Here is a 13,026-nt window from a genome sequence, read left to right as displayed (position 1 = left end):
AAGCTTGGTAATAGCTAAAATATAAAAACATTAGTTGTTTTGATATGTAACAAATACCACTACCACACAACTCTGCATCAGATTCATTATACTTTGAGATGCAGATATGTTTCACATGCCAGACATGCCACTTAGCATTCAGTGCTGACATGTCTGTAAACAAAGCCTAGGTTCAACGTTCTCAGAGTTTCTTGTTAATGTATTTATCTTTCCTTCTCAACATATGGATTATCATAAGACCATCTTGGATGATCAAAGATCTTCTAGTAAAACACAGATCAATGACTGTTATGCAGTCTACAAAGAATTAACCTTTCCATCATGGTAATATGAACACTTATACACATGATACATCTGCGCTGGGCAAAGAATAGAAATGCAGGGCCAAATTCAGCCCCTCCTGACAACTTTTCAAAAAATGAAAACATTCCATGTGTTTGACAGTCAGTGCATGAATGTTCAATATATGAAACTCTTCATTTTCAAGATGATCAACATGTGTGTTCAAACAGAGCCTTGTCACCAAAGTCTATGTGACACCTAGATCAACATGTTTACATGTAGTCCTTTTTGTACAAAAGCGTTCACAAACGTTTAGAAACAAACACAAATAACTGTTTCTGAATGTTAAACCCTAATAACCTAACTGTGATATGTATATAATCCACAAGTAACACCAATTTAAGAAATCTGCAGTAGAGATCATCATCAGAAAGTACAAAGTGTTCAGAGAATGGCACTGGAAGTTAAGCAACAGAAAGGCTAGATATCATTCTGACACGTAAACATTCTGTGTTTCCCTGCTGTCAAGACAGAGTAGGCATGCTACAGTCATAAATGTGTAATGCCTGAGTTACATTTGAGGAAACCCATCACTGAGCAATGCGAGTGCTGGTGTGGTGAGCATTTTTCAGACTGAACTATTAAGCAAAGAGTATAAAGACTAGGCCTATAATTTCAAAAGGTATGTTTATGAATCAAATTACAATTAATTTCAAAATATGATTTAACAACTAAAATAGTATATTAAGTCATAAGCAAAACGACGCCAGGCACAGATACATCACACGAAAGATGCAACAGTATTGAGTACAAACGGTGCACACGCTCTTCTAACCCGAGTCACAACAAACGAAAAAAAGAAGAGTTCTTCCGCTTTCTGAGGCATGGTTCGCGCGAGAGTGAGATGAAGTTGTGATGTCTGCATACTCCACTCTGCTTTCTAAGATCAGTAAAAGGTCGTAAGACATGTGCGTGGGACAGATGCACTGACTAATATAGCACTCAGTAGCTAGAACATATCTGTTTAAAAGCTGAGACATCGCTACTTCTCCAGTTGTAATTTGCAACAAGGTACGCGCCAAAATCACACATAAATAATGCGATTATCCATGCAATATGTGACGTACTAACGAGATAGTATGGTCAAAACAATCAAATGCATAGCTTACCTGTAGAATTTATCAAAGTAAGTATCATCGATAACAAAATATTCAGATAATCGTATTTCTAATACACATCTCTTCTACGCCATAGTTCACACAGAAAATATGGCGTCTGAGGTTTGGAGGTTCGAAGGGGAGAACAACAAGTGTTGAAAATAAAAGTTAGAAGTTTACAAAAATAAAATGTCATAACCTTTTACTAACTAATTTTTAATCTTTGCTGTACGAATTGGTTCCATGAGTAAAGTATACCTGTATCCTGCAATTCTTTCACTCTTTGTGCTGCCTTGATAGTAGACCCACATCCGAATTTCCTGTCGGGTCTCTTAAAGGTTGTTTTGGTGTTCATATGCAAATCTTGCGATATTTACGAATACGAAAAAGTGATGTATTTGTAACCACTATACGTAGCATTTAAAAAAAGAAATTATGTCAAAATGTGGTTATGCGACTTGGACAAAAGCAATAAAATCTGTCGGGAAACTCCCACAATGCACTATTAAACATGGATGCCTCCAGGCAGGTGCTTGCTAAAATGTGGAAAGGTCAGGCATCGCTAATTGTCGTTATGATGTCATGTTTTCACGGGAAATAAACCGTGCCGTTTAATGTTACCACAAGCTTCAATTCAATGGAAGTCAGCGGTCTATTTAGGCAATCAGGCTATTAGATGTTGAGGAACATGAAACGCAATAGCTTGTTTGTTCAGTTTTCGATCACCATGAATCATATTGGAATCTCGATTCGGAATTTCAGACATAGATCCTTTGAGTAGAAAGCCTGCTCACACATGAACCAATGACAAAACTAATTTGGAAAATAACATTTCAACGCGGAATCGTAACACAGTCTGTCCGCAACGTTCTATCGTTGTTTTGGATTGTCAAGCCAAACTCATTGCTGATTAGTTTTTTAGTTCACATGACAGCACCCTAATTCAATACACGGCCCCCTGTCCACCATCATTTATTCCATAATTATGAATAGCAGTGTTCACGAATGATGTTTTAAAGTAGCAGAACACTGGGTCCTGTAAGTTTCAGATGTCTGTCTGACCCATTGAAAATTCACAGGACCCATAGGTGAGGTGAGGTGAAAGTGGGTTTATCGTCGTGCTTGAGAATATTTCGCTCATATGACGATGTGTATGTGAATGTGTATGTGCGGCTGCTTGTACTAGCGCAGACTTACAGTTGGTTTTATAGTGATAGCCCACTGAGATACCATGCCGCAGTGAAGCATGAATACCTCACTCAGACACATTATACTGACTCTGAGCCGACCAGTCCTTGTTGTACCCATTAATGCCGAGCACCAGGCAGGGACCAACAAGTACCATATTTTAACGTCTTTTGGTATGACGCGGTCAGGGATCAAACCCGCGACCTTCTGCTCTCCGGGCAGACGCTCTAACCACTACACCAGGGAGGCGGTTTACAGGACCCATAGAATAAAATTAAACACACACTTCAGATTTAACATTTCTTATAATTGGCATTGAAATTATTAACAAACATAAGATTTATAAACAGCAACCAAGTGTCACATGTCACATATAACAACTTCAGTCAAAGTCATTGTGAAATATAGTCAGACACTGGGGCCGGCGGGTTGTAGACTTCTATTGGACCGTTGTCGGATTTGTCAGAGGGTCAGATGCTATTCATGAACACTGTAGTGAAATTCTGAATAGTTTCCATGTCAGATTCATCTTTGTTATCCTAAAAGCGGCGTAAAACCCAACTCACTCACTCACTCATCTTTGTTATCACATTGCATACACTCTTGATGAAGTTGTAGCTAGTCATGCTTTAGAGAGATCAAGATGTTTAAAACTGCTTCAGAATTATAGTCCTCATATGCTAGTCACTGATAACAACAGGGGGGAGTTGGGGTAGCCTAGTGGTTAAAGCATTCGCTCATGCCGAAGACCCGGGTTCGATTCCCCACATGGGCACAATGTGTGAAGCCCATTTCAGGTGTCCCCTGCCGTGACATTGCTGGAATATTGTTAAAGTGGCGTAAAACGAAACTCACCGATGGACCCGTGAAGATCCGGGGTAGAATAGGTCTTCAGCAACCCATGCTTGCCACAAAAGGCGACTATGCTTGTCGTAAGAGGCGACTAACGGGATCGGGTGATCAGGCTCGCTGACTTGGTTGACACATGTCATCGGTTCCCAATTGCGCAGATCGATGCTCATGCTGTTGATCACTGGATTGGCTGGTCCAGACTCGATTATTTACAGTCCGCTGACATATAGTGTGGCGTAAAACTAAACTCACTCACTCCCTCACTTCCTCACTGATGACAACCATCAATCGATTCTTACTTGTCCTCAATCAAATATGGCATTCATGGATGGATGTATTTCAAACTCTCTATCCTTCTGTGTTGTTCCAGGGGCATTGACAGGTTCAAGATGCATGTGTCGCCCAACATCCAGGAAAACATTGCAGTCAGCATTGCGACAGCTATCTTTAAGGCCTACATACAATAGTCAAGCACGGCTTTCTTCCAGCCTTGCTGATCAAGCTGAAGTTCCACTCAATGAAAACCAGACAAGGATCAAGCCAGTGTGTCGAACCTCAGAGAACAACCCTGTATGTACATTCTGTGAACTGTCTCTGATCCAATTTTGTTCTTACAACATGCAATAGAGCTGTGGGTACTTTGTGCAACCATGGTTGTCACAAAATACATACTAATTCTGGAAATACTTTAAACTGATCAACCCATGAAGATCTGGGTTAGAATGTGGTCTTCGGCAACTCATGCTTGCCATAAGATGCGACTGATGGGATTGGGTGGTCAGATATGCTGTCTTATTTGGTAGACACATGTCATTGTATCCCAGTTGCGTAAATCGATGTTCATGCTGTTGATCACTGGATTGTCTGGTCCAAACTCGATTATTTAAGTGTTAAGTGGAAAGAGAATGTGATAACTTGAATTTTATTGAGAAAATGGCCAGTGGAAAGGAGAATGCTTTAATATATAACTTCACATTGTGCATGGGTATTGAGGTAGCCTTAAGTACTGTCAGAAATAGAAAAAAACTGGGTTTTTTTTTCACATTTATATGTACAATTTATGTAGTTAATATGTGAAAGTGTGAAATATCTGTTAAAGTTCAACCTAACTAGAGTCTCAGTGGTAGGGAGATAGGAAACTTTAAAGAAGGACTTTACTGAGGACAGATTAGTGCAGAAATGAGCAATGCGTTTTTTATGTGTTGACTTATTTGGAACAGATCATGGCTTTATGCAAATTAGAGTGCTTTGATATTGTGTTACAAAGGACTCTTTTTAAATGCCCATTTGAAAATAGACGATAGGTGACGTAAAAGATAATAACTTTAATACTAAACTATTAAGGATGTAGCTACCATGGAGTCTAACAAACAGGTAGGAGGGTCGTCTCAAAAGCAAAACCAGGACATGTGTCACAGACGATGGTTGGGGTCGGGCTGGGGGATAGAGATATCAGCTAAGATAAAATAATCCTTTAGGGGAATTAAACTGGGGAAGTAAATGGCATGTCATAACCACTTACAAATAATATCCAGTCCTGTCGATCTTGTGGTAATGCCACTTATATATTTTGAGATATTTGATACGATGGCTGATTTAAGCTTTTCTATGGGTATCATACTCTTTTACATATCACAACATAAACTTAATGAAAGTAAGACACGTTATATGTTAATCAGTAGATGAGACATATTCAACACATAAGAGAAAGCATAAAATATCTTTGAGATGGTCCCTTGTGCCTGTAGGCAGCACATGCATTTCATGCCATGTAAATCAATTGTACGTCGTCATACCTGGCTGAGCAACCTAATTGCTATATATAGTCTGATCTATTGTTTTCAGCCTCTATTCATATTTTAAAAAAAAACTTTTTCCTGATTTTACGAGTAAACATGCTCTTCTTGATATCCTATTACGCGTCCCATTGAACGCCCAGTTAGGCCGATGTTTTTTTTTTTGACATATGCTATTTGCAATTGTGCAAATTTAGGGATACAGAGTAACAGCCTAAAACCCTTCTTTTTCTATTTCCGACAGTAGTTTAGTGTTTAAAGCATTCACTTCTTACACTACGTGCAATGTGTGAAGCCCATTTCTGGTGTCCCTAGCTCTGAGAGTGCTGGAATATAGCTAAAAGTGCTGTAAAACATTTCTCACTCACAATTTGCATTTCATGAAAACAGCTGACCAACACATAGCTTTTGTGTTAAAAAATTATGCTTTTCTCCCAAGTTGCCTGGAACATGGCACCCTTGTCAGGAAAACAGGCTCTTTATCAATGTTTATGAAATTGGGCAAATCTGGAACTAGTCTATAGTCTGTTTGCATTGAAAACATACCAATGAATGTCAATTTAAACAAAAAAGTAAATCGAATAAGATGAAATTAAGATTGCAAATCCTCATAATTTTACCTTGCCAACTGACTATTTAAATCTCAGAATTTTATTCAACTTAGTTTCAAATCGTTATTTTTGGTTTGTATTACAAGGGTGTATGCACATTAAATGAAACACTGAGAACAAGTAGAGTTGGTCTAAGTTAACGCTCATCAGGAACCGCACGTGCATTTGTTTCACTGTTCCATCTACTGCGCTCACCCCCTTGTAATACAAACCAATAATAGCGATTTGAATGTATGATCGTTTGTTAAACAACTTTTGTCCTACAATGAACAAAATTCTGAGATTTAAATGTTCAGTTCGCAAGGCAAATTTATGAGGATTCGCAGTCTTAATTTCACTTTATTTGATTTACTTTTTTGTTTAAAGTGAAATTCATCGGCACGTTTTCACTGCAAACAGACTTTAACAATAACCAACAATGATAAATTTGTGTTAAGAGTGTTGGATTTTCACTTTTATACATAACAATATGATTGAGAATGAGAGAATGGATGGGAATTGTGAATACTAGACCATAGTACATCTAGGTTATTTTGTACAAATTTTAAACTTATCCTATCTCACGGTATACACCTCTCTTCTTCTTCTACGACCATGTGTGGAAACGTGCTGTAGGCTAAGTTGAATCAAAACTTCCTGGCCTCTGGCCTCTACCCTCCCCCGAGCTCTGCCCCCACTCCGATAACAATACCTGTCAATCATCTCAGTAAGCATGCAAATCGCTCAGATGATCATGTGACGCTCTGTGCCTGTCATTCTCTTCTTGTCGCTATGTGGTGTGGACGTGTGCTGATTTCTATAGAAGATTTGATTGTGAAGAAAGTTCAAGATGGGTAGATCTCGTCGGAGTACTTCTACAAAGCGCAAACATTGCGACAAGTGCAATAGCAACTTTTCGGTGGCGGATCCACATACGTTGTGTGTGGATTGCCTGGGATGTTGTGATTGGTCACACAGGTGCACTTTCTGTGCTACTCTTGATGATGATGCATTTTCAGAGTATCAGAGGGTGGCTTCTCGACGTTTGTCGGATAGAGATCGTCGTAGACCTTCAGAGGGGCCTTCCTCTGCTAAACGATCGAAAACTGAATGTCGCACCAAAACACCTGCTCGTCGGTCCAAGTCCCCGTCACCAAATGAGGAATTTCTATGTGAGGCTTCCGATTCCTACTTGAGTGAGGATCTCCGGCAATTATTCCGTCCACAAGTGATCCTACGCTGATTGTGTCTAGTGCGGCGTTTGGTTTGAGGCCCAACATTCACTCTCTAGAAATGGATGCGTTCGGTTCGGCGCTTACTACTTTGGTGATTGGCTCTACGTTTTCTACGCAGGCGCCACTTGTCTCCAGTTCGTCGCTTTGTCCCGGTTCGGCGCTCTCTTACCCTCCTGTGGTATCTACTAGTATGACGTTGAGTTCCAGTTCGGCGCTCTCTACCTCTGCCTCGTATGCCGTCCCGCCTGTAAATGAAGCACTGCCGACTTCCAGTACACCATTTACCTCTGATGTGACGAGTACTTTCAATGCACCGCTTGTTCACGGTTCAGCGCTTACAGTCAGAGCGCCGCTTGCTGTCAACTTGCCCATTGCTCCCGGTTCGGCGCTTCTACCAGAGTGCCGCTTGCTCCCGGTTCGATGCTTGCTGGAAGACAGCCACCCGGTTCGGCTCTTACTGTTACTTGGTATCAATGCACCACTTAGTTCCGGTTTGACGCTTGCTTGCAAAGCGCTGCTTGCTCCCGGTTCAGCACTTACTGTTGAAGCGTCACTTCCTGTCAATGCGCTTGGTTCCGGTTTGACGCTTGCTGGCAGAGCACCGCTTGCTCCCGGTTCGGCGCTTACTGGTGATACGTCACTTACCTCTTATGTGCCACTCACTCCTGTATTGGCACTGAATGTCGCAGCGCCTCCCATTTCCAATATGCCACTCAGCCCTGGTTCGGCACTGAATGTCAGAGCGTCGCTTGCTGCCGGTGTGACGCTTACCTCCAGTGTACCACAGTCTTCCAGTGTGCCGCTTTCTACTGGTTATCGTTGCCGCCTATACCAGGTCATCCACCCATGCCAGCCTCTGGTTCTACTTTGCCTCCTATTTCGGGAACTACGTCTCACACATCGGCCAGACCTATTTTACCGGTTTCCTGGGATCCGTCTGCTGAGAGTTCTGCGTCTCGACCTCTTGATTTTGATGCCATCGTTCACGCGGTGGCCGCGGTGTTATGTCAACCAGTCCCAGCTCCGGTATCGACAGTTCAGCCAGCTGGGCCTCCGGCCGTTCCACATCATTCCAGGGTTGAGACTCCTCTATCAGCTACGCCGTCTCCCACTTCAGATGGCACTTCGGCTTCAGATGTCAGCGTGGATGCTGTCGACACACCTCAGTTATTAGTTTGGATTGTTGATAACCTGCGACTACGTCGTAGCAGTTCACCTTCGGACTTGTTGACTTCCTTTGATATGAAACGGTGGGATTTCGAATCTATCATTTTTCGACCTAGTCCCTGCATTACTCAACTGGCGGCTTCGCTTAAAGAGGCGTTTGACAACCTAAGGAAGGTTAAGGATGGGTTCGGGGCACCTCGGTTCAACTTGGCGTCTTCCCACGTTCATGGGTTTTCTATGTTGATTGCCTCGCCTTCTGTGGATGATGACATTGCACTGTTGGGTTCTAAACAAAGAACTTATTCTCCCCTTCTTGGTTGAAGACCGTGGACGGTGCTATTAGGAGGATCCTAGCTCCCCTCAACTTGGTTTTGATGGCGACGGAAGCTGTGGCTATGTCTATCTCGCAGACCGCCTCCGTGGTGTAGTGGTTAGAGCGTCCGCCCGGAGAGCAGAATTTTGCAGGTTCGATCCCCGACCGCGTCATACCAAAAGACGTTAAAATATGGTACTTGTTGGTCCCTGCCTGGCGCTCGGCATTAATGGGTACAGCAAGGACTGGTCGGCTCAGAGTCAGTATAATGTGTCTGAGTGGGGTAATCATGTAATCAGTGGGCTAGCACTATAAAACCAGCTTAAGTCTGGACTAGTACAAGCAGCCGCACATACACACACATGCACGTTGTCATATGAGCGAATTATTCTCAAGCAGGACGTTAAACCCAATTTCACCTCACCTCTGTCTCGCATGCGGGCTTCCCCTCAACAGGCTTATATTAGGGCTGCGATGGTGTTGTTACAGGAGCAGTTCCAGACCATCTTCGATCAGCTGGCCCATTTTTTCTCCTACCTCACGGCAGTTTGGCGCAGAGGCCCACTTCATCTATCTTCGTGGGAGGATAGATATCGGACAGATCTGTTCCGTCAACCTTGGTTAGGCAGATCACTCTTAAACGGGGCTATAAGGGATATAGCTGCTAAGGTTGGACAGGATGCTCATTTGCAAGTCTCGAAGGAGCTGTTGAAGTGTCAACGTCTGCAAGTAGAAGATTCGTTGCGTCAACGGCGGCCAGCTACCTATGTGCTGTCCAACTCAGACCTTTGTTCGGGATCTTCGACCTCTTTTCGAGGAAGAGGTTCCAACAGAGGATGCTGCAACTGTCAGCGCCGATCGTTCACTGCTTTTTCGATCAGCTTCCGGTTCCGAGCAGCCCTCCAATCAGAGGACCCAGAAGCAGTGACTTGATGATATCAGAGCACGATTGGGTACTTCCGCCTTCAATCGTACCTATCAAAGCTTCCCCAGTGGGCGGAAGACTTGGGACTTATGCTGTCAATTGGACTATCTTGGACGATCCTTATGTTCTCTCCACTCTGTCCAAGGGGTTTCAACTTCTGGTCATCGGCAACCCGGTTTCCAGAGCACAGGATGTATCCCACTCGTCAATTGACTGTGCTACAATCCACCATAACACTTCTCCAGAAACTTGCGATCGAATCCCTGTGCTCAGCTCCGACCAACTCGGGGTTGTAATCTCCAATATTTCTGGTCCCGAAGAAGGATTCCGACAAGTTGAGACTCATCTTCAACATGAATGTTTTCAACGAGATGTTTTCTACAACCACCGCCTCATTTCCGGATAGTGTTGGTAGCTTTACTCAAGACCATCATCAAACCGGGGGATTACATGCTCAGCCTGGACCTTCAGAATGTGTACCTTCACATCCCGGACCATCGCAAGTTTCTTCGTTTCGTCTTCGAGGGCACCCACTACCAGTGGCAGGTGTTCCCGTTTGGAATTTCTTCGGCTCCGTGGTTATTTACACGAGTGAAGAAGCCCATCACCAGCTTCCTTCATCGCAAGGGGATAATGTTCAAGATTTACATCGACGATTGTATCTAGGCACAGACCGATCGTGCACTCCTATTACTTCACATGGAGTTCACGATGCAGCTACTTCGCCAGTTAGGTTGGCTGGTCAACATGGAGAAGTCAGAACTGGTTCCTTCGGGGCAGTGTTCGACACAGAGCGCAACAGACTGTTTGTGCCGAGGGACCGTTTCAACAAGATCCGGCGACTAGTTCCCCTTGCATTGTCTCCACCCAGGACTCTTCGCCAGTTACCTCCGGCGCTCCATCCCCATCTCCTCGGGTGGATGGAAGAGTTGAATGTCTGCGGAGGAGTCTGCTTGAGGCCGTTCGTCCCGACTCACCACCTGTACGTGGACGCATCTCTACATGGGTGGGGAGCTCACTTTCTCGAGTGGCAGAGCAGTAGGCTGTTGCAGTAGTTGGTGCTTTCTCCTGGCCTCCTTGTGTTATGTGACCTCATGGTTGTAGAGATTGACAGGGTAATCTGCGGCCTTCCAGCCAACCGTGGGATTATAGGATAAGAATAAAAATTTGAAAAGTTTACTATAAATTGTATGTTTATATACTTATCCTATCTCACGCGATGGATACCCCCCCGACCTGCCCCACATCACAGATTACCAGAAGCGCCAAGACGAGTATGACAGGCACAGAGCGTCACATGATCATCTGACCGATCTGCATGCTTACTGAAATGATTGACAGGTATTGTTATCGGAGTGGGGGCAGAGGTCGGGGAAGGGCAGAGGCCAGGAAGTTTTGATTCAACTTAGCCTACAGCACGTTTCCACACATGGTCGTAGAAGAAGAAGAGAGGTGCATACCGTGAGATAGGATAAGTATATAAATATGCAATATATAGTAAAATTTTCAATATCATTATACATGTACTACTGTTTTCTCTCACCTGTTCACTTTCCCGTTCACTCATTTGCTGATTCATTTATCCTATCACCCATTCTGTTCAACCAACTGCTTACTCATATACCCATTTATTACCCACGTGGTCAACGTATGGGTAGTTGCATACTAATCTCGTACGTCACACGAGTGTCGTATCGCGTTGACCTGTGTCGTAACGACTTGACCTGAGATTCTAACGATTTGATTGGATAACTCATGACCTCTCAGTTAGGTCAAGTTGTGACGAAACTACTTGTTCATTCATAACAAACATGTGAATTCATTCATTCTACAACTTATATGCATTGTGGGAATGTAAACATTGAGAACGTTGCCGTATCGCTGTTTAATTGTGAGTCCAACTGAGACATTATATGAGTCAAAAACATAAATGCAATGTTTCCACCACTGATGTTAGCCGAGTGAAGCAACTGCAAACTAACCAACGGGGTGCTACGGAGTAGTTTACTGTAGAAGGCTGTACAAGGCGAAGACAACTGACATGCATCGTGACGTCGGTTACCAAGGGGACAGACGAGAATGACATAGTGACGTCAATACAGTGTGATGTCATGCAAAAGTGACTACAGTACAAAATTCTTCCGCAACCTCTTTATGAAACCGGTTTCGGTTTGAAACCATAACAATAACAAAAATACGCTATTTGGTCAATTTAATGCATGTAAGACGTGGGTAATAAATAAAATACCACACTCGGACTCATTACATACGAATTATACGAAACTCATGACCTTCCTATGGTTTCGAACCTCGCTTTCGCTCGGTCAGATACCATAAGAAGGACACTCGTTTCGTATAATTCGTATGTAATGAGACCTCGTGTAGTATTCTCTATATACTCACTTGTCTAATCACTCACCCTATAAGTCAGCTGTTCACGAATTCACTTGCATAATAACTTCCTCAATCAACCCTTCATTTCAACAAACACTCACTGACTCATACAAACAGCAAAACGTTCACTCATCCACACAGTAACTCAATCATGGACTCATACATACAGTAACTCAATCATTCACTCATCCATACAGCAACACATTCACTCATCCATACATTACCCAATCATTGACTCATCCATACAGCAACACATTCGCTGATCCATAAAGTGACTCAATCATTCACTCATCCATACAGCAACACATTCGCTCATCCATACAGCAACTTATTTGCTCATCGATATTGTAACTCAATCATTGAATCATCCATACAGCAACACATTTGCTCGCCCATACAGTAACTCAATCTTGGACTCATTCATACAGTGACTCAATCATCCACCCACCCACCCATTCATCCATTCCTTACTGGTAACTTACACATCCACAAGCTCACCTGTACCCTCTACTCCACAGCTGAACCACGGTGGAAGTCACCAGGGTCAACATTACACAGTGCCACAAGACGTGTACAAGGACTTATTGCAGAGGTCACTGCCTTTTGAGTTCAAGAAACAGGTACCAGCAACAGAAATTTCACCTGAACCTTATGTAAATGAGACTAATAAAAAAATGTTTTAGTCCTCCATCCTTTGATTGACATTCTGGAACTTGATAAAGTATTGGTAATCACAAGAAATCTCATTGATGATTTCATTATTTCTTTATTTTCATTTATATTTGTTCATCTGTGTCATTGTTTTCAAAAGGAGAAACATTTTGATGTTCATACCGTTTTCAGGTGAAGACGTTTGGAGAGGCATGTGTGATGGTTCGAGAGCCTGCATTGGAGGTGATGAACTACATACGCAACCTCAACCTAGACCTCCCAGCATCCAGAATTGTTCTCTGTATCCTTGCTGACAATGACTATGATGACAATGACTAACTGCTAAAGAAACACTAAACTCAGTCACGTATACTCACGTATGACCTCCTATATGCATGTGTTGTACAGTGTGTACCACTTTGTACATGTGTTGTACAGTGTGTACCACTTCGTACATGTGTTGTACAGTGTGTACA

General features: G+C 42.9%; 2 protein-coding genes across 4 annotated transcripts in view; one reads left to right on the top strand and one right to left on the bottom strand.

The window, feature by feature from the left end:
* The window catches only part of LOC124284568, a 50,281-nt gene extending 48,729 nt beyond the window's left edge, over window positions 1–1,552 (bottom strand). The window contains 1 exon segment of the mRNA XM_046720661.1: window positions 1,452–1,552. The gene's annotated coding sequence lies outside the window, so the exon portion shown is untranslated.
* LOC124284582 (28S ribosomal protein S29, mitochondrial-like) overlaps window positions 1,182–13,026 on the top strand; it is a 21,362-nt gene continuing 9,517 nt past the window's right edge. Inside the window, exons 1-4 of one of the 3 annotated variants that reach the window (XM_046720679.1) lie at window positions 1,182–1,250; window positions 3,850–4,049; window positions 12,418–12,519; window positions 12,743–12,851. In XM_046720679.1, coding sequence (XP_046576635.1) covers window positions 3,873–4,049; window positions 12,418–12,519; window positions 12,743–12,851 — 388 coding nt within the window. In that variant the 5' untranslated portion in view covers window positions 1,182–1,250; window positions 3,850–3,872. Of the gene's footprint in view, window positions 1,354–1,939; window positions 1,991–3,849; window positions 4,050–12,417; window positions 12,520–12,742; window positions 12,852–13,026 lie in introns of those variants that run through there. The other 2 variants (XM_046720678.1, XM_046720677.1) reach the window with 2 other exon arrangements.

This window comes from Haliotis rubra, unplaced genomic scaffold, assembly GCF_003918875.1.
Source record: "Haliotis rubra isolate DU_JTF1 unplaced genomic scaffold, ASM391887v1 Scf34, whole genome shotgun sequence".
Classification (NCBI taxonomy): domain Eukaryota; kingdom Metazoa; phylum Mollusca; class Gastropoda; order Lepetellida; family Haliotidae; genus Haliotis; species Haliotis rubra.
This window is presented reverse-complemented; position numbering and strand designations above follow the sequence as displayed.